At 45.6% G+C, this 22,739-nt stretch overlaps 1 protein-coding gene across 2 annotated transcripts in view; it reads right to left on the bottom strand.

The window, feature by feature from the left end:
• Nucleotides 1-22,739, bottom strand: part of LOC139382295 (rho GTPase-activating protein 35-like) — a 107,074-nt gene that overhangs the window by 9,084 nt on the left and 75,251 nt on the right. For both annotated transcript variants that reach the window (XM_071126182.1, XM_071126183.1), the window contains exons 4-5: nucleotides 4,317-4,394; nucleotides 1,370-1,501 (exon numbers count right to left, since the gene is read on the bottom strand). In XM_071126182.1, the coding sequence (XP_070982283.1) occupies nucleotides 1,370-1,501; nucleotides 4,317-4,394 (210 nt within the window). The remainder of the gene's footprint in view (nucleotides 1-1,369; nucleotides 1,502-4,316; nucleotides 4,395-22,739) is intronic.

The following is a 22,739-nucleotide window of genomic DNA, read 5'->3' as shown; positions in this document are numbered from 1 at the left end:
GAATGAATCTAGTACTGAAAGCATAAGATACAGCTAGCTAGCACTGCAGTGCATAAAATGTGGTGAGTAGTTGACTCAGAGACAGAGAGACAATAGTTGAACAGTTCAAGTAAATTCTTCAAAAATGAAGAAAAAGCAAAAGAGCTTTGTAGTTGTCTTTTTTTCACTTTCACTTACTTTGCTAGTGAATGCAGCTAGCTAGTTTAGCCTATTCAAACACCCGGCTCAAACAGCTAGCTGGATATCCAACACTGGAACACTTCCAAGTCAAGGTAAGCTTTTGTTTTATTCATTTATTGGAACAAGGGCCCACCGGTGTAACTGATAAACTGCTTGCTGTTGACTATACTGCATGATTGTAACGGGTTTACTAACGCGTTAGTTCTAGTAGCTATGTTGACCATGGCGTTAATATGGTGACAATATAGGCTGTGAAGTTTTGGCCTTCAAAGTTTTTTTGTCTGGTCACAGAAAACTGATGTGATGTACACTGAAGTCCACAAGCGAAGGGAAAAGGTGAGAAGAGGAGAGCAGGTAGATGCGAGAAGGAATTATACAATGATCAAAAGGATCATGCTGTTTGTATGTGGCTGCTATGAAAGTGAATTGTTTTTGCGTGTGATCAGGGGTGTATTCATTCTGCCGATTCAGTTTTAAAAAAAAAACATCTAAACGGAAGCAAACGGAACGAAACTTGGATAAACATACTTGCTTATGTCCAATAAAAACTCTTGTTTGCAACTGTTGGACTAATGTTTACACTCTAGATCAGCTAGATGCAGGCAAGAGAGCGCAAGGCGGTATTGAACGTGTCAATGTCTGTCACCTTGATTATTCACATTTCGCTTGACCTGTGCACCTAAGTTGTAAACTTTCATTCATAGGTTGTAGCAACCTCATGATGGGTATAGGGAGAATTTTACTATCACGTAGTGGCTTAAACCTAATGATGTTACATTGAGCTGGGTGAATGGAATATGAATGGCAGTCATCCAACATGCTGTAATAGAAATAAGGCCATGATCATAAATTAAATTTAAAAAAAGAAAAAGTGTCCTCCCTTATCTTAAACAGCACCGACCACCACTGGTTTCTTCATAGAGCAAGGACAACCCTAATAACTCCTCTCCCCAGCCCCAGCACTCCCCCAAGCCTCTCCCCAGCCCAGCACCCCTTTCTCTACTCCCCCTCGCCCTTTTCCCCCCACCGCCCCAGCCCTCTTTTCCCACCCCACCCCCCTCTACCCAGCCCCCTTTTCTCCACCCTACTCTCCCCAGCCCAGCCCCCTCTGTCCCCTCTCTCCAGCCCCCTCTGTCCCCTCTCCCCAGCCCAGCCCCCTCTGCCCCCTCTCCCCAGACCCATGTCTTACTGAAGGCCTCCACCAGTTCGATCTGATGGCTGTAGGGCACCAGGGGTTCTGGCAGCTCAGAGAAGAAGGCCTTCATGGCCCCGGCCACCGTGTTGATAGTGAAGTCCTTCTCCACCAGGTCCAGGTTATGGTCTAGCAGAGAGACAGAGAGCGAGGGAGAGACAGAGGTTCATGAGAATAAGACACGGAAGAGACACCTAATTTAGGACATGATCTACAAGAGACAACAATATGAAACGCACACACAAAAGGTCAGCCTTAAACTCGTTTGTTTCACTGCTATAATATCACCCCACCTGGTGATGGACTAAAATACCTGACTAAACAAACCACAACACCAGCACACAATAAAAGTTCTGTATATCTTAGTTCCGTATATCACTGCTTATCCCGTTAGAAGGAACTGCACCCAATTGGCTCCAGCTCCTCGGTGAGTCTCTTTTATTCAGTGTGGCAGGTCAGCACAAGGGACCACGTGGGAGAGAATGGGAATGAGGTCAGCAGCACCAGAAGCACAACTGCTGATTAAAAACTATAAACCAAGAGTAATCACAGGCGACGCCTGTCCCACTTGACACGGGCTTGTTGATCAAAACACAGAGAAAAGAGTGTGAGAGAAGGAAGGGGTGAAGGAGGGGAGGAGAGAAGGATACAAATATATAGACTATTCTCTGACTATAGACTAAACCCTTCTCTGATTACTCTCTCCGATCTATGACAAATGTGGAGGAAGAGAGGCGGGGAGATGAAATAGAAAGTAAGAGGGATTGATTGTGGAAGAGTTAGACAGATAGCAATGGTGAGGGAGAGGGGATAAACGAGGAAGGATGAAAAAGAGACCGAAAAGAGAGAGGATGAAAATAGGACCTGTTGTGTGCATAACAGGGCAGCTTCAGTGATGACACTGGTCCCAAGTCAGTTCTCACCCAGTAATGCCTAGTGCTTCTGATTCAGACCTGTACTCAGACCAGGCCTCAGAGTGAGCTCCAGATCTCAGTGCTCCGGTTTAGATAAAAACAGCCGACATAAGGAGAGACGAGACAAAACTAGACCGTTTTAGAATTTTGTGTGGAAGAATAGCTGACTAAAGACAGGGCATTCAGATCAAGAAGACGAGATGGGCAGTTGTTTCCACGGTAACAGTGAATCTTCACAATGACTTCGATAACAACTTTGATACAAAGTTGCCACTTGTTATAGCACGGTGTTGTAGTGAACAAGTATCATGAAATACATGCACCAGAAACAGGGCACACAGACTTGTCAGATAAATATCAGCAAGCTAGGCTTGCTAACGGCAGCACAATAGCTAGCTAGCGGTTTGCTTGGCTAAACACAGAACGTCAGGGCACTGCTCTCTAATTGGCTAAACAAATCCGTCTCATCCCAAGTCTTTAGCTAAGATTTGACATGTTGAACCTTGGAAACTCCAGTAGCCGACATGAGAAGTTCTAAAACTAGTCTGGTCTCGGCTGTTGTATCTGAACTGGGTGTGTGGTTCTATCGCCATGGGTTACCTTTGCTGTAAAGGGTGGCTAGGTGATAGCGGATTGGGTGCTATGGTCTACCGGTGCTGTAATTTCATGTGTAATTGTATTGTCACCTTGGTCTAGGGTCCTGTTCGACTGGACACAGGACTTCGCTTCTGATTACCTCAGGCGGATTCAGCCTCACTGATTTCACACACACACACACACACACGCACACACACACACACACACACACACACACACACCAGCGAGCATGCTTCATTAACCAAACCAATCTGGGAGGAAATTAACGGCCCACACCACACACACACACACACACACACGAGCTACGGTGTGAGGAAGGCCTCTCCTTCCTGCATATCCATGATACAGATGCTCCCAGGTTAATTAGGTGAATCCATTGGACAACAGGCTTCTGGACAGATACAACACACTAACACTGCACCTCCATGGCCTGTTTGTGCCTAGGTATACGAGTGTGTGTATTGGTGAGTGTGTGTATTGGTGAGTGTGTGTATTGGTGAGTGTGTGTGTGTGTGTGTGTGTGTGCATGTGCATAGGTCAGTACGTGTACATAGGCATTGGCCACGGGTGGCACGGGGTCTGACGACCCTACAATAATTACACTCAGTCTGACCAGGCAATGTTTTTCCACTCCTCAATTGTCCAGTGTTGGTAAGTACGTGCCCACCGCAGCCGGTTCTCGTTTTTAGCTGATAGGAGTGGAACCCGGTGTGGTCGCCTGCTGCAATAGTCCATCCATGACAAGGACCGATGAGTTGTGCTTTATCAAATGACGTTCTGCACACCACTGTTGTACTGCGCTGTTATTTGCACGATTTCGTGCCATTCTCCTTCGACCTCTCATCAACGAGCTGTTTTCACCCACAGGACTGTCACTGACTGGATGTTTTCTGTGTGTCGCCGCATTCTCAGTGAACCCTTGACCAGCGTGCAGGGGTGCACGTCCAGGTTTTTTGCCCTTACACGACACAGCAGATTCCAACTATCAAAGTGTGATGATTAGTTTATTATTTTAATCAGCTGTGTAGTGCTAGGGTTAAAAACTAAAACGTGCACTCCTTGGGGTCCCGAGGACAGAGTTTGGGAAAACTTGCCATAGACACTCGCGGGTTAAAAAAAAGCCCAGGAGGCCGGCAGTTTCTGAGATAATGGAAATGGCATGCCTGGCACCGATGATCACACCACACTCAAAGTTGCCTAGGTCACTTGTTTTGCCCATGCTAATGTTCAATCGAACAGTAACTGAATGCCTCGATGCCTGTCTGCCTGCTTTATATAGCAACCCACAGCCACATGACTGTAGGAGTGGAGGAGTGGAGCTTTTTCGTGAACCTAAACAACTGGCCACTGAGTGTAAGGCATATTGTTGACAATTCATATTGTTGGTGTGTGTTGAATGTCTACGGTCAAAAAGAGAGGGTCTGGTAACTCACCCTGGTCAAACTGCCTCTGCATGCTCTCCATCTCTGACTTGTTCCCACTCACCCTGTAGATCCCTTCTGTAGTGATACCTGAGAGAGAGAGTGGAGAGAGAAGAGAGAGAGAGGGATTCAGTACACTTTATCCACTTGATGCATTCAACATGACATTTTATCATCAATCCAACTCACAGTTTGAACACACACACACACACACACACACACACACACACCGATAAGTACCCCTATATATCCTCTGCGTAAGCAGCTCCAATAGAGTGCTGTTAGAAGCCGTGTTCTATGCAGAGATTGTGTGGTAATGAAACAACAGACACATTGGAGAGTCTATTAGTGGCCTCCCACCGAGACAGATCATAAGCGCCATCAATGAGACTCATAAAGCACCAGGGCAGGCTTGCAGAAAGTGTTCCGGTGCTTTCTGTCCTTCTGGGGCTACTAGAGTTCAAGATCCATAAAAATGACTTAATGAACTCTGGTCCCATGTGTTCCATCATCCCGCTCTTTCTCCTCCTCTCTCCTTATCATCCTCTCCTCTCTCTGCAACCCATGCCTTTACCACAGTCATGGAGAGGACAAGGGTGTGGAAAGGTGGTGAGTGAGAGCGCTAGAGAGAGGGAGGCGGGAGGGAGACAAAGACAAAATCCCGAGACAGGGAGAGGCGGGAGGAAATGAGTCTCTCAGTCAAGACGAGCAGCATCGATCCCCTCCTTCTGCCGATCAATTATCCACAAAAGCTTTTCTAGCCAGACTCCAGGGGAACAGGGGATGGAAAGTGAGATGGAGAGGGGAGGAGGGAGACAGAGGGAAGTGGAGGGGAGACATGGAGGGAGTGGAGGGAGAGAAATAGAAGAGAATAGCAAAAGGAGAGGAAGAGACATACTATATAATAATACATGCCAGCAGAGGCTTTTATTCAAAGTGCAAACCCTTTCCCATTAGTGGCCCCAGCAGGAATCAAACCCACGACCCTGGCGTAGGGCTGTTATGGTGACCGTATTACCACCACTCACGAGTCATGACCAGTCAAATTGCATGTGACCGCTGAGTCATGACAACCAGGCTTCTCCAAAACCGCTGATGGTCATTAGTAGCCTACCAAACTTGCGAACGGCCAGTCGCTAATGGCCTGGTACTCAGCGCTCTATTGTCCCTCTAATCACTCCGACATCAATGCAAATTCAATAGAAAATCAAATCAAACACTTCACGAGAGCCCTGGCATTCAGTTTGAGTGGAATGGGATCACCTGTTGCTCAGCGAGAAACAGCTCCTCATAGCCGGTTGATGCACGGGATTAAATAAGTGTTCCTATAAACCCACGCAACATTTCTATAAACTATGCTAGGCAATTGTGTGAGAAAAAAAAAGAAGAGTTTTGATCGCCTCTATTAAAAAAAAGAGGATCTCATCAGCTTTCTGTAAGCTATATAACTATATTTATTTAGAAACTTTCCTAATATTAAGCACATTGCTTCACTTTAAAAATCGGCGTAGACTATCTGGCTGGCATGAACATGAACGGCAGGAAAAGTGTCCTCCATTCGCCCCTCTTTCAACAGGTGCATGGTAATGGACAGGTGCAACATATTTAGCAGATGTATCTAAATGCGTGTGTTCGTAGCGCCAACAGAGCAGAAATATCTAACAATGCACACAAATCTAAAAAGGAATAAACAAAGGAATGTCACGATGAGCAATGTCAGAGTCCGGAGTAGAAATATACACAAATGTACACTACCTTTCAAAAGTTTGGGGTCACTTAGAAATGTTCTTGTTTTTGAAAGAAAAGCAAAAAAAAAATTGTCCCTTAAAATAACATCAAATTGATCAGAAATACAGTGTAACGTTGTAAAAGACTAGCTGGAAACGGAAACGGCAGGCCAATTATCAGCAACCATCACTCCTGTGTTCCAGTGGCACGTTGTGTTAGCTAATCCTAGTTGATCATTTTAAAAGGCTAATTGATCATTTTTTGCAATTACGTTAGCACAGCTGAAAACTGGTGTTCTGATTAAAGAAGCAATCAAACTGGCCTTCTTTAGACTAGTTGAGTGTTGGGAGCATCAGCATTTGTGGGTTCGATTACAGGCTCAAATTGGCCCGAAACAAAGAACTTTCTTCTGAAACTTGTCAGTCTATTCTTGTTGTGAGAAATGAAGATTATTCCATGCGAGAATTTGCCAAGAAACTGAAGATCTCATAGAACACTGTGTACTTCTCGCTTCACAGAACAGAGCAAACTGACTCTAACCAGAATAGAAAGAGGATTGGGAGGCCCCGGTGCACAACTGAGCAAGAGGACAAGGGTCTAGTTTGAGAAACGGACGCCTCACAAGTCTTCAACTGGCAGCTTCATTAAATACTACCCGCAAAACACCAGTCTCAATGTCAACAGACTCCGGTATGCTGGCCTTCTAGGCAGAGCTGCAAAGAAAAAGCTGTATCTCAGACTGGCCAATAAAAAGATTAAGATGGGTGAAAGAAAACAGACACTGGACAGAGGAACTCTGCCTAGAAGACCAGCATCCCAGAGTTGCCTCTTCACTGTTGATGTTGAGACGGGTGTTTTGTGGGTACTATTTAATGAAGTTGCCGGTTGAGGACTTGTGAGGCATCTGTTTCTCAAGGGCAGGGACTGGGAGACTAGTCAGATTTGAGGGAAAGATGAACGGAGCAAAGTAGAGCGATTGAGGACCTCAGACTGGGGTGAAGGTACATCGTCCAACAGGACAACGACCCTAAGCACACATCCAAGACAACACAGGAGTGGCTTCTGAATGTCCTTGAACCCGATCGAACATCTCTGGAGAAAACTGAAAATATCTGTGCAGCGACGCCCCCCATCCAACCTGGCGGCGCTTGAGAGGATCTGCAGAGAAGAATGGGAGAAACTCCCTAAATACAGGTCTGCCAAGATTGCAGGGTCATACCCAAGAAGACAAGGCTGTAATCGCTGGAAAAGGTGCTCCAACAAAGTACTGAGTAAAGGATCTGAATACTTATATAAATGTGATGTCTGTTTTTTATTTTTAATAAATTTGCACACAAAAAACATTTTAAAATATTTTTTACCCCCTTTTTCTCCCCAATTTCGTGGTATCCAATTGTTAGTAGTTACTCATCGCTACAACTAGTGCACACACTCGGGAGAGGCGAAGGTCGAGAGCCATGTCTTCCGAAACACAACTCAACCAAGCCGCACTGCTTCTTAACACAGTGCGCATCCAACCCGGAAGCCAGCCGCACCAATGTGTCGGAGGAAACACTGTACACCTAGCTGCCTGGTCAGCGTGCACTGCACCCGACCCGCCACAGGAGTCGCTAGTGCGCGATGAGACAAGGATATCCCTGCTGGCCAAACCCTCCCTAACCCGGACAACTCTAGGCCAATTGTGCGCCACCCCATGGGCCTCCCGGTCACGACCGGCTGCGACAGTCTCTGGTGGCACATTTTTAATTAATCAATTTTAGAATAAGGATGTAACATTTCAAAATCGGTGACGTCGCTCGCTCTGAGACCTCGGCTTTTGTCGAGCGATGGGTAACAATGCTTCGAGGGTGGCTGTTGTCTATGTGTGCAGAGGGTCCCTGGTTCGGGCCCAGGTAGGGGCGAGTAGCGGGACGGAAGCAAAACTTAACACGGGCATAATTTTAAACATCTGGATAATCTCCTCTTTGTAATTATGTAAATTTGGGCAGCGTGCTCGTTTGTCATCGATCGCCAGACCAGAAATAGTCAAAGGTTTATTTTTTCCCTACTTTCTCATTACGCAGACATAAGCACAGTTGACACCATCGAGGTGCGGATGTCTACTTTTACACAAGTTGTTTTTTTCCAGTTTTGTGGTAAAATAAAAAGGGATTCATTTTTTTATGGAATTCTAAGCATCACTGCAGTCAAAACAGGCTCTGTGAACGTTCGATTCCATTCATTTGCTATGGGCTCGCGCTAGTGTTCCAGTTTAGACAACGTTCTTAAGCCGCTTTTCAGCCTTGGGTGAATTTTGACTCGTTCTATTGTAGCCAGATAGCCAGAGTGAATTTACGAAAGCACCCAAATGTCCATTGAGAAAGCACAACGACCATACCATTTAGCTAAGCTAAGAATGACGAGAATAATCAAGTCAATAAACGTTGGGTAGTTAGATAGCCTATAGGCTAATATACTGGCAAGTTTGATGTATAACTACTAACGTTAGGCAGCTAGCTAACATACCGGTACATACTGCTGTAATGATATGCTATGTGGTTCATAATGATAGCTAACAAATTGTCAGCCAACGTTATTTGAAAAGTCATTACTTTATTACATTGTAATACCCCTTGGTCATTGGGCAAATCTGGTCTGTGATAAAGGTGGGGTTTTCACACCTAGCTCGGCTATTAGACTATTCTTTAGTAAAGGTTGAATAGTCAGTCTGTTGTTCAGCTATTAGCCCTCCTCCCCAACTTGCAACAAATTGCTGTTCCCATCTCATTCCTTTCCCTTTTCCACGCATCATCATTCTGCTCCGGAGTGGCTTGCCTGTGGGCGTGCTGGCAGAATATGGCAGCATCTTCGGTTGTGCGTCAAGAATTCTGCATACAGTAGCATGTTTGTATGAAGGTGTGGTTACTCACGGGCAAATTGTTATATGCAATGGAGGTACATTTGTGTCTTTTGTCGAGAGGAAAACCTTTTTCATTTTCAATCAAAAATAAATTGTTCTGAAAGCAACTTTTTTCCCGACACAAATTAAGTCAAAAGCGGACACCTACGAAGATGGTATCTCAGGTAAACAGCACTGCGCTGTATTGAAGATGGTATCTCAGGTAAACAGCACTGGGCTGTATTGAAGATGGTATCTCAGGTAAACAGCACTGGGCTGTATTGAAGATGGTATCTCAGGTAAACAGCACTTGGCTGTATTGAAGATGGTATCTCAGGTAAACAGCACTGGGCTGTATTGAAGATGGTATCTCAGGTAAACAGCACTGGGCTGTATTGAAGATGGTATCTCAGGTAAACAGCACTGGGCTGTATTGAAGATGGTATCTCAGGTAAACAGCACTGGGCTGTATTGAAGATGGTATCTCAGGTAAGCAGCACTGGGATGTATTGAAGATGGTATCTCAGGTAAGCAGCACTGGGCTGTATTGAAGATGGTATCTCAGGTAAGCAGCACTGGGCTGTATTGAAGATGGTATCTCAGGTAAACAGCACTGGGCTGTATTGAAGATGGTATCTCAGGTAAACAGCACTGGGCTGTATTGAAGATGGTATCTCAGGTAAACAGCACTGGGCTGTATTGAAGATGGTATCTCAGGTAAACAGCACTGGGCTGTATTGAAGATGGTATCTCAGGTAAACAGCACTGGGCTGTATTGAAGATGGTATCTCAGGTAAACAGCACTGGGCTGTATTGAAGATGGTATCTCAGGTAAACAGCACTGGGCTGTATTGAAGATGGCATCTCAGGTAAACAGCACTGGGCTGTATTGAAGATGGCATCTCAGGTAAGCAGCACTGGGCTGTATTGAAGATGGTATCTCAGGTAAACAGCACTGGGCTGTATTGAAGATGGCATCTCAGGTAAGCAGCACTGGGCTGTATTGAAGATGGTATCTCAGGTAAACAGCACTGGGCTGTATTGAAGATGGTATCTCAGGTAAACAGCACTGGGCTGTATTGAAGATGGTATCTCAGGTAAACAGCACTGGGCTGTATTGAAGATGGTATCTCAGGTAAACAGCACTGGGCTGTATTGAAGATGGTATCTCAGGTAAACAGCACTGGGCTGTATTGAAGATGGTATCTCAGGTAAACAGCACTGGGCTGTATTGAAGATGGTATCTCAGGTAAGCAGCACTGGGCTGTATTGAAGATGGTATCTCAGGTAAACAGCACTGGGCTGTATTGAAGATGGTATCTCAGGTAAACAGCACTGGGCTGTATTGAAGATGGTATCTCAGGTAAACAGCACTGGGCTGTATTGAAGATGGTATCTCAGGTAAACAGCACTGGGCTGTATTGAAGATGGTATCTCAGGTAAACAGCACTGGGCTGTATTGAAGATGGTATCTCAGGTAAGCAGCACTGGGCTGTATTGAAGATGGTATCTCAGGTAAGCAGCACTGGGCTGTATTGAAGATGGTATCTCAGGTAAACAGCACTGGGCTGTATTGAAGATGGTATCTCAGGTAAACAGCACTGGGCTGTATTGAAGATGGTATCTCAGGTAAACAGCACTGGGCTGTATTGAAGATGGTATCTCAGGTAAACAGCACTGGGCTGTATTGAAGATGGTATCTCAGGTTAGCTGCACTGGGCTGTATTGAAGATGGTATCTCAGGTAAACAGCACTGGGCTGTATTGAAGATGGTATCTCAGGTAAACAGCACTGGGCTGTATTGAAGATGGTATCTCAGGTAAACAGCACTGGGCTGTATTGAAGATGGTATCTCAGGTAAACAGCACTGGGCTGTATTGAAGATGGTATCTCAGGTAAACAGCACTGGGCTGTATTGAAGATGGTATCTCAGGTAAACAGCACTGGGCTGTATTGAAGATGGTATCTCAGGTAAACAGCACTGGGCTGTATTGAAGATGGTATCTCAGGTAAACAGCACTGGGCTGTATTGAAGATGGTATCTCAGGTAAACAGCACTGGGCTGTATTGAAGATGGTATCTCAGGTAAACAGCACTGGGCTGTATTGAATATGGTATCTCAGGTAAACAGCACTGGGCTGTATTGAAGATGGTATCTCAGGTAAACAGCACTGGGCTGTATTGAAGATGGTATCTCAGGTAAACAGCACTGGGCTGTATTGAAGATGGTATCTCAGGTAAACAGCACTGGGCTGTATTGAAGATGGTATCTCAGGTTAGCTGCACTGGGCTGTATTGAAGATGGTATCTCAGGTTAGCTGCACTGGGCTGTATTGAAGATGGTATCTCAGGTTAGCTGCACTGGGCTGTATTGAAGATGGTATCTCAGGTAAACAGCACTGGGCTGTATTGAAGATGGTATCTCAGGTAAACAGCACTGGGCTGTATTGAAGATGGTATCTCAGGTAAACAGCACTGGGCTGTATTGAAGATGGTATCTCAGGTAAACAGCACTGGGCTGTATTGAAGATGGTATCTCAGGTAAACAGCACTGGGCTGTATTGAAGATGGTATCTCAGGTAAACAGCACTGGGCTGTATTGAAGATGGTATCTCAGGTAAACAGCACTGGGCTGTATTGAAGATGGTATCTCAGGTAAACAGCACTGGGCTGTATTGAAGATGTCATCTCAGGTAAACAGCACTGGGCTGTATTGAAGATGGTATCTCAGATAAGCAGCACTGGGCTGTATTGAAGATGGTATCTCAGGTAAACAGCACTGGGCTGTATTGAAGATGGTATCTCAGGTAAACAGCACTGGGCTGTATTGAAGATGGTATCTCAGGTTAGCTGCACTGGGCTGTATTGAAGATGGTATCTCAGGTAAACAGCACTGGGCTGTATTGAAGATGGTATCTCAGGTAAACAGCACTGGGCTGTATTGAAGATGGTATCTCAGGTTAGCTGCACTGGGCTGTATTGAAGATGGTATCTCAGGTAAACAGCACTGGGCTGTATTGAAGATGTCATCTCAGGTAAACAGCACTGGGCTGTATTGAAGATGGTATCTCAGGTAAACAGCACTGGGCTGTATTGAAGATGGTATCTCAGGTAAACAGCACTGGGCTGTATTGAAGATGGTATCTCAGGTTAGCTGCACTGGGCTGTATTGAAGATGGTATCTCAGGTAAACAGCACTGGGCTGTATTGAAGATGGTATCTCAGGTAAACAGCACTGGGCTGTATTGAAGATGGTATCTCAGGTTAGCTGCACTGGGCTGTATTGAAGATGGTATCTCAGGTAAACAGCACTGGGCTGTATTGAAGATGGTATCTCAGGTAAGCAGCACTGGGCTGTATTGAAGATGGTATCTCAGGTAAGCAGCACTGGGCTGTATTGAAGATGGTATCTCAGGTAAACAGCACTGGGCTGTATTGAAGATGGTATCTCAGGTAAACAGCACTGGGCTGTATTGAAGATGGTATCTCAGGTTAGCTGCACTGGGCTGTATTGAAGATGTCATCTCAGGTAAACAGCACTGGGCTGTATTGAAGATGGTATCTCAGGTAAGCAGCACTGGGCTGTATTGAAGATGGTATCTCAGGTAAACAGCACTGGGCTGTATTGAAGATGGTATCTCAGGTAAACAGCACTGGGCTGTATTGAAGATGGTATCTCAGGTTAGCTGCACTGGGCTGTATTGAAGATGTCATCTCAGGTAAACAGCACTGGGCTGTATTGAAGATGGTATCTCAGGTAAACAGCACTGGGCTGTATTGAAGATGGTATCTCAGGTAAGCAGCACTGGGCTGTATTGAAGATGACATCTCAGGTAAACAGCACTGGGCTGTATTGAAGATGGTATCTCAGGTAAGCAGCACTGGGCTGTATTGAAGATGGTATCTCAGGTAAACAGCACTGGGCTGTATTGAAGATGACATCTCAGGTAAACAGCACTGGGCTGTATTGAAGATGGTATCTCAGGTAAACAGCACTGGGCTGTATTGAAGATGGTATCTCAGGTAAGCAGCACTGGGCTGTATTGAAGATGGTATCTCAGGTAAACAGCACTGGGCTGTATTGAAGATGACATCTCAGGTAAACAGCACTGGGCTGTATTGAAGATGGTATCTCAGGTAAACAGCACTGGGCTGTATTGAAGATGGTATCTCAGGTAAACAGCACTGGGCTGTATTGAAGATGACATCTCAGGTAAACAGCACTGGGCTGTATTGAAGATGGTATCTCAGGTAAACAGCACTGGGCTGTATTGAAGATGACATCTCAGGTAAACAGCACTGGGCTGTATTGAAGATGGTATCTCAGGTAAACAGCACTGGGCTGTATTGAAGATGGTATCTCAGGTTAGCTGCACTGGGCTGTATTGAAGATGTCATCTCAGGTAAGCAGCACTGGGCTGTATTGAAGATGGTATCTCAGGTAAGCAGCACTGGGCTGTATTGAAGATGGTATCTCAGGTTAGCAGCACTGGGCTGTATTGAAGATGGTATCTCAGGTAAACAGCACTGGGCTGTATTGAAGATGTCATCTCAGGTAAACAGCACTGGGCTGTATTGAAGATGGTATCTCAGGTTAGCTGCACTGGGCTGTATTGAAGATGGTATCTCAGGTTAGCTGCACTGGGCTGTATTGAAGATGTCATCTCAGGTAAACAGCACTGGGCTGTATTGAAGATGGTATCTCAGGTAAGCAGCACTGGGCTGTATTGAAGATGGTATCTCAGGTAAACAGCACTGGGCTGTATTGAAGATGTCATCTCAGGTAAACAGCACTGGGCTGTATTGAAGATGGTATCTCAGGTTAGCTGCACTGGGCTGTATTGAAGATGGTATCTCAGGTAAACAGCACTGGGCTGTATTGAAGATGGTATCTCAGGTTAGCTGCACTGGGCTGTATTGAAGATGGTATCTCAGGTAAACAGCACTGGGCTGTATTGAAGATGGTATCTCAGGTTAGCTGCACTGGGCTGTATTGAAGATGGTATCTCAGGTAAACAGCACTGGGCTGTATTGAAGATGGTATCTCAGGTAAGCAGCACTGGGCTGTATTGAAGATGGTATCTCAGGTAAACAGCACTGGGCTGTATTGAAGATGGTATCTCAGGTAAGCAGCACTGGGCTGTATTGAAGATGGTATCTCAGGTAAGCAGCACTGGGCTGTATTGAAGATGGTATCTCAGGTAAACAGCACTGGGCTGTATTGAAGATGGTATCTCAGGTAAACAGCACTGGGCTGTATTGAAGATGGTATCTCAGGTAAACAGCACTGGGCTGTATTGAAGATGGTATCTCAGGTAAACAGCACTGGGCTGTATTGAAGATGGTATCTCAGGTAAGCAGCACTGGGCTGTATTGAAGATGGTATCTCAGGTAAGCAGCACTGGGCTGTATTGAAGATGGTATCTCAGGTAAACAGCACTGGGCTGTATTGAAGATGGTATCTCAGGTAAGCAGCACTGGGCTGTATTGAAGATGGTATCTCAGGTAAACAGCACTGGGCTGTATTGAAGATGGTATCTCAGGTAAGCAGCACTGGGCTGTATTGAAGATGGTATCTCAGGTAAACAGCACTGGGCTGTATTGAAGATGGTATCTCAGGTAAACAGCACTTGGCTGTATTGAAGATGGTATCTCAGGTAAACAGCACTGGGCTGTATTGAAGATGGTATCTCAGGTAAACAGCACTGGGCTGTATTGAAGATGGTATCTCAGGTGAACAGCACTGGGCTGTATTGATGATGGTATCTCAGGTAAGCAGCACTGGGCTGTATTGAAGATGGTATCTCAGGTGAACAGCACTGGGCTGTATTGAAGATGGTATCTCAGGTGAACAGCACTGGGCTGTATTGAAGATGGTATCTCAGGTAAGCAGCACTGGGCTGTATTGAAGATGGTATCTCAGGTAAACAGCACTGGGCTGTATTGAAGATGGTATCTCAGGTAAACAGCACTGGGCTGTATTGAAGATGGTATCTCAGGTTAGCTGCACTGGGCTGTATTGAAGATGGTATCTCAGGTAAACAGCACTGGGCTGTATTGAAGATGGTATCTCAGGTAAACAGCACTGGGCTGTATTGAAGATGGTATCTCAGGTTAGCTGCACTGGGCTGTATTGAAGATGGTATCTCAGGTAAACAGCACTGGGCTGTATTGAAGATGGTATCTCAGGTAAGCAGCACTGGGCTGTATTGAAGATGGTATCTCAGGTAAGCAGCACTGGGCTGTATTGAAGATGGTATCTCAGGTAAACAGCACTGGGCTGTATTGAAGATGGTATCTCAGGTAAACAGCACTGGGCTGTATTGAAGATGGTATCTCAGGTTAGCTGCACTGGGCTGTATTGAAGATGTCATCTCAGGTAAACAGCACTGGGCTGTATTGAAGATGGTATCTCAGGTAAGCAGCACTGGGCTGTATTGAAGATGGTATCTCAGGTAAACAGCACTGGGCTGTATTGAAGATGGTATCTCAGGTAAACAGCACTGGGCTGTATTGAAGATGGTATCTCAGGTTAGCTGCACTGGGCTGTATTGAAGATGTCATCTCAGGTAAACAGCACTGGGCTGTATTGAAGATGGTATCTCAGGTAAACAGCACTGGGCTGTATTGAAGATGGTATCTCAGGTAAGCAGCACTGGGCTGTATTGAAGATGACATCTCAGGTAAACAGCACTGGGCTGTATTGAAGATGGTATCTCAGGTAAGCAGCACTGGGCTGTATTGAAGATGGTATCTCAGGTAAACAGCACTGGGCTGTATTGAAGATGACATCTCAGGTAAACAGCACTGGGCTGTATTGAAGATGGTATCTCAGGTAAACAGCACTGGGCTGTATTGAAGATGGTATCTCAGGTAAACAGCACTGGGCTGTATTGAAGATGACATCTCAGGTAAACAGCACTGGGCTGTATTGAAGATGGTATCTCAGGTAAACAGCACTGGGCTGTATTGAAGATGACATCTCAGGTAAACAGCACTGGGCTGTATTGAAGATGGTATCTCAGGTAAACAGCACTGGGCTGTATTGAAGATGGTATCTCAGGTTAGCTGCACTGGGCTGTATTGAAGATGTCATCTCAGGTAAACAGCACTGGGCTGTATTGAAGATGGTATCTCAGGTAAGCAGCACTGGGCTGTATTGAAGATGGTATCTCAGGTTAGCAGCACTGGGCTGTATTGAAGATGGTATCTCAGGTAAACAGCACTGGGCTGTATTGAAGATGTCATCTCAGGTAAACAGCACTGGGCTGTATTGAAGATGGTATCTCAGGTTAGCTGCACTGGGCTGTATTGAAGATGGTATCTCAGGTTAGCTGCACTGGGCTGTATTGAAGATGTCATCTCAGGTAAACAGCACTGGGCTGTATTGAAGATGGTATCTCAGGTAAGCAGCACTGGGCTGTATTGAAGATGGTATCTCAGGTAAACAGCACTGGGCTGTATTGAAGATGTCATCTCAGGTAAACAGCACTGGGCTGTATTGAAGATGGTATCTCAGGTTAGCTGCACTGGGCTGTATTGAAGATGGTATCTCAGGTAAACAGCACTGGGCTGTATTGAAGATGGTATCTCAGGTTAGCTGCACTGGGCTGTATTGAAGATGGTATCTCAGGTAAACAGCACTGGGCTGTATTGAAGATGGTATCTCAGGTTAGCTGCACTGGGCTGTATTGAAGATGGTATCTCAGGTAAACAGCAATGGGCTGTATTGAAGATGGTATCTCAGGTAAGCAGCACTGGGCTGTATTGAAGATGGTATCTCAGGTAAACAGCACTGGGCTGTATTGAAGATGGTATCTCAGGTAAGCAGCACTGGGCTGTATTGAAGATGGTATCTCAGGTAAGCAGCACTGGGCTGTATTGAAGATGGTATCTCAGGTAAGCAGCACTGGGCTGTATTGAAGATGGTATCTCAGGTAAACAGCACTGGGCTGTATTGAAGATGGTATCTCAGGTAAACAGCACTGGGCTGTATTGAAGATGGTATCTCAGGTAAACAGCACTGGGCTGTATTGAAGATGGTATCTCAGGTAAACAGCACTGGGCTGTATTGAAGATGGTATCTCAGGTAAGCAGCACTGGGCTGTATTGAAGATGGTATCTCAGGTAAGCAGCACTGGGCTGTATTGAAGATGGTATCTCAGGTAAACAGCACTGGGCTGTATTGAAGATGGTATCTCAGGTAAGCAGCACTGGGCTGTATTGAAGATGGTATCTCAGGTAAACAGCACTGGGCTGTATTGAAGATGGTATCTCAGGTAAGCAGCACTGGGCTGTATTGAAGATGGTATCTCAGGTAAACAGCACTGGGCTGTATTGAAGATGGTATCTCAGGTAAACAGCACTTGGCTGTATTGAAGATGGTATCTCAGGTAAACAGCACTGGGCTGTATTGAAGATGGTATCTCAGGTAAACAGCACTGGGCTGTATTGAAGATGGTATCTCAGGTGAACAGCACTGGGCTGTATTGATGATGGTATCTCAGGTAAGCAGCACTGGGCTGTATTGAAGATGGTATCTCAGGTGAACAGCACTGGGCTGTATTGAAGATGGTATCTCAGGTGAACAGCACTGGGCTGTATTGAAGATGGTATCTCAGGTAAACAGCACTGGGCTGTATTGAAGATGGTATCTCAGGTAAACAGCACTGGGCTGTATTGAAGATGGTATCTCAGGTAAGCAGCACTGGGCTGTATTGAAGATGGTATCTCAGGTAAGCAGCACTGGGCTGTATTGAAGATGGTATCTCAGGTAAACAGCACTGGGCTGTATTGAAGATGGTATCTCAGGTAAACAGCACTGGGCTGTATTGAAGATGGTATCTCAGGTAAACAGCACTGGGCTGTATTGAAGATGGTATCTCAGGTTAGCTGCACTGGGCTGTATTGAAGATGGTATCTCAGGTAAACAGCACTGGGCTGTATTGAAGATGGTATCTCAGGTAAACAGCACTGGGCTGTATTGAAGATGGTATCTCAGGTAAACAGCACTGGGCTGTATTGAAGATGGTATCTCAGGTAAACAGCACTGGGCTGTATTGAAGATGGTATCTCAGGTAAACAGCACTGGGCTGTATTGAAGATGGTATCTCAGGTAAACAGCACTGGGCTGTATTGAAGATGGTATCTCAGGTAAGCAGCACTGGGCTGTATTGAAGATGGTATCTCAGGTAAGCAGCACTGGGCTGTATTGAAGATGGTATCTCAGGTAAACAGCACTGGGCTGTATTGAAGATGGTATCTCAGGTAAACAGCACTGGGCTGTATTGAAGATGGTATCTCAGGTTAGCTGCACTGGGCTGTATTGAAGATGGTATCTCAGGTAAACAGCACTGGGCTGTATTGAAGATGGTATCTCAGGTAAACAGCACTGGGCTGTATTGAAGATGGTATCTCAGGTAAACAGCACTGGGCTGTATTGAAGATGGTATCTCAGGTAAACAGCACTGGGCTGTATTGAAGATGGTATCTCAGGTAAACAGCACTGGGCTGTATTGAAGATGGTATCTCAGGTAAACAGCACTGGGCTGTATTGAAGATGGTATCTCAGGTAAACAGCACTGGGCTGTATTGAAGATGGTATCTCAGGTAAACAGCACTGGGCTGTATTGAATATGGTATCTCAGGTAAACAGCACTGGGCTGTATTGAAGATGGTATCTCAGGTAAACAGCACTGGGCTGTATTGAAGATGGTATCTCAGGTAAACAGCACTGGGCTGTATTGAAGATGGTATCTCAGGTAAACAGCACTGGGCTGTATTGAAGATGGTATCTCAGGTAAACAGCACTGGGCTGTATTGAAGATGGTATCTCAGGTTAGCTGCACTGGGCTGTATTGAAGATGGTATCTCAGGTTAGCTGCACTGGGCTGTATTGAAGATGGTATCTCAGGTAAACAGCACTGGGCTGTATTGAAGATGGTATCTCAGGTAAACAGCACTGGGCTGTATTGAAGATGGTATCTCAGGTAAACAGCACTGGGCTGTATTGAAGATGGTATCTCAGGTAAACAGCACTGGGCTGTATTGAAGATGGTATCTCAGGTAAACAGCACTGGGCTGTATTGAAGATGGTATCTCAGGTAAACAGCACTGGGCTGTATTGAAGATGGTATCTCAGGTAAACAGCACTGGGCTGTATTGAAGATGGTATCTCAGGTAAACAGCACTGGGCTGTATTGAAGATGTCATCTCAGGTAAACAGCACTGGGCTGTATTGAAGATGGTATCTCAGATAAGCAGCACTGGGCTGTATTGAAGATGGTATCTCAGGTAAACAGCACTGGGCTGTATTGAAGATGGTATCTCAGGTAAACAGCACTGGGCTGTATTGAAGATGGTATCTCAGGTTAGCTGCACTGGGCTGTATTGAAGATGGTATCTCAGGTAAACAGCACTGGGCTGTATTGAAGATGGTATCTCAGGTAAACAGCACTGGGCTGTATTGAAGATGGTATCTCAGGTTAGCTGCACTGGGCTGTATTGAAGATGGTATCTCAGGTAAACAGCACTGGGCTGTATTGAAGATGTCATCTCAGGTAAACAGCACTGGGCTGTATTGAAGATGGTATCTCAGGTAAACAGCACTGGGCTGTATTGAAGATGGTATCTCAGGTAAACAGCACTGGGCTGTATTGAAGATGGTATCTCAGGTTAGCTGCACTGGGCTGTATTGAAGATGGTATCTCAGGTAAACAGCACTGGGCTGTATTGAAGATGGTATCTCAGGTAAACAGCACTGGGCTGTATTGAAGATGGTATCTCAGGTTAGCTGCACTGGGCTGTATTGAAGATGGTATCTCAGGTAAACAGCACTGGGCTGTATTGAAGATGGTATCTCAGGTAAGCAGCACTGGGCTGTATTGAAGATGGTATCTCAGGTAAGCAGCACTGGGCTGTATTGAAGATGGTATCTCAGGTAAACAGCACTGGGCTGTATTGAAGATGGTATCTCAGGTAAACAGCACTGGGCTGTATTGAAGATGGTATCTCAGGTTAGCTGCACTGGGCTGTATTGAAGATGTCATCTCAGGTAAACAGCACTGGGCTGTATTGAAGATGGTATCTCAGGTAAGCAGCACTGGGCTGTATTGAAGATGGTATCTCAGGTAAACAGCACTGGGCTGTATTGAAGATGGTATCTCAGGTAAACAGCACTGGGCTGTATTGAAGATGGTATCTCAGGTTAGCTGCACTGGGCTGTATTGAAGATGTCATCTCAGGTAAACAGCACTGGGCTGTATTGAAGATGGTATCTCAGGTAAACAGCACTGGGCTGTATTGAAGATGGTATCTCAGGTAAGCAGCACTGGGCTGTATTGAAGATGACATCTCAGGTAAACAGCACTGGGCTGTATTGAAGATGGTATCTCAGGTAAGCAGCACTGGGCTGTATTGAAGATGGTATCTCAGGTAAACAGCACTGGGCTGTATTGAAGATGACATCTCAGGTAAACAGCACTGGGCTGTATTGAAGATGGTATCTCAGGTAAACAGCACTGGGCTGTATTGAAGATGGTATCTCAGGTAAACAGCACTGGGCTGTATTGAAGATGACATCTCAGGTAAACAGCACTGGGCTGTATTGAAGATGGTATCTCAGGTAAACAGCACTGGGCTGTATTGAAGATGACATCTCAGGTAAACAGCACTGGGCTGTATTGAAGATGGTATCTCAGGTAAACAGCACTGGGCTGTATTGAAGATGGTATCTCAGGTTAGCTGCACTGGGCTGTATTGAAGATGTCATCTCAGGTAAACAGCACTGGGCTGTATTGAAGATGGTATCTCAGGTAAGCAGCACTGGGCTGTATTGAAGATGGTATCTCAGGTTAGCAGCACTGGGCTGTATTGAAGATGGTATCTCAGGTAAACAGCACTGGGCTGTATTGAAGATGTCATCTCAGGTTAGCTGCACTGGGCTGTATTGAAGATGGTATCTCAGGTTAGCTGCACTGGGCTGTATTGAAGATGGTATCTCAGGTAAACAGCACTGGGCTGTATTGAAGATGGTATCTCAGGTTAGCTGCACTGGGCTGTATTGAAGATGGTATCTCAGGTAAACAGCACTGGGCTGTATTGAAGATGGTATCTCAGGTTAGCTGCACTGGGCTGTATTGAAGATGGTATCTCAGGTAAACAGCACTGGGCTGTATTGAAGATGGTATCTCAGGTAAGCAGCACTGGGCTGTATTGAAGATGGTATCTCAGGTAAACAGCACTGGGCTGTATTGAAGATGGTATCTCAGGTAAGCAGCACTGGGCTGTATTGAAGATGGTATCTCAGGTAAGCAGCACTGGGCTGTATTGAAGATGGTATCTCAGGTAAGCAGCACTGGGCTGTATTGAAGATGGTATCTCAGGTAAACAGCACTGGGCTGTATTGAAGATGGTATCTCAGGTAAACAGCACTGGGCTGTATTGAAGATGGTATCTCAGGTAAACAGCACTGGGCTGTATTGAAGATGGTATCTCAGGTAAACAGCACTGGGCTGTATTGAAGATGGTATCTCAGGTAAACAGCACTGGGCTGTATTGAAGATGGTATCTCAGGTAAGCAGCACTGGGCTGTATTGAAGATGGTATCTCAGGTAAGCAGCACTGGGCTGTATTGAAGATGGTATCTCAGGTAAGCAGCACTGGGCTGTATTGAAGATGGTATCTCAGGTAAACAGCACTGGGCTGTATTGAAGATGGTATCTCAGGTGAACAGCACTGGGCTGTATTGAAGATGGTATCTCAGGTAAGCAGCACTGGGCTGTATTGAAGATGGTATCTCAGGTAAACAGCACTGGGCTGTATTGAAGATGGTATCTCAGGTAAACAGCACTGGGCTGTATTGAAGATGGTATCTCAGGTAAGCAGCACTGGGCTGTATTGAAGATGGTATCTCAGGTAAGCAGCACTGGGCTGTATTGAAGATGGTATCTCAGGTAAGCAGCACTGGGCTGTATTGAAGATGGTATCTCAGGTAAGCAGCACTGGGCTGTATTGAAGATGGTATCTCAGGTAAACAGCACTGGGCTGTATTGAAGATGGTATCTCAGGTAAACAGCACTGGGCTGTATTGAAGATGGTATCTCAGGTAAGCAGCACTGGGCTGTATTGAAGATGGTATCTCAGGTAAGCAGCACTGGGCTGTATTGAAGATGGTATCTCAGGTAAGCAGCACTGGGCTGTATTGAAGATGGTATCTCAGGTAAACAGCACTGGGCTGTATTGAAGATGGTATCTCAGGTAAACAGCACTGGGCTGTATTGAAGATGGTATCTCAGGTAAGCAGCACTGGGCTGTATTGAAGATGGTATCTCAGGTAAGCAGCACTGGGCTGTATTGAAGATGGTATCTCAGGTAAGCAGCACTGGGCTGTATTGAAGATGGTATCTCAGGTTAGCAGCACTGGGCTGTATTGAAGATGGTATCTCAGGTTAGCAGCACTGGGCTGTATTGAAGATGGTATCTCAGGTAAGCAGCACTGGGCTGTATTGAAGATGGCAACTCAGGTAAGCAGCACTGGGCTGTATTGAAGATGGCAACTCAGGTTAGCAGCACTGGGCTGTATTGAAGATGGTATCTCAGGTAAGCAGCACTGGGCTGTATTGAAGATGACATCTCAGGTAAGCAGCACTGGGCTGTATTGAAGATGACATCTCAGGTAAGCAGCACTGGGCTGTATTGAAGATGGCAACTCAGGTTAGCAGCACTGGGCTGTATTGAAGATGGCAACTCAGGTAAACAGCACTGGGCTGTATTGAAGATGGTATCTCAGGTAAACAGCACTGGGCTGTATTGAAGATGGTATCTCAGGT

The sequence above is a fragment of the Oncorhynchus clarkii genome, chromosome 24 (genome assembly GCF_045791955.1).
Source record: "Oncorhynchus clarkii lewisi isolate Uvic-CL-2024 chromosome 24, UVic_Ocla_1.0, whole genome shotgun sequence".
In the NCBI taxonomy this organism is placed as follows: domain Eukaryota; kingdom Metazoa; phylum Chordata; class Actinopteri; order Salmoniformes; family Salmonidae; genus Oncorhynchus; species Oncorhynchus clarkii.
This window is presented reverse-complemented; position numbering and strand designations above follow the sequence as displayed.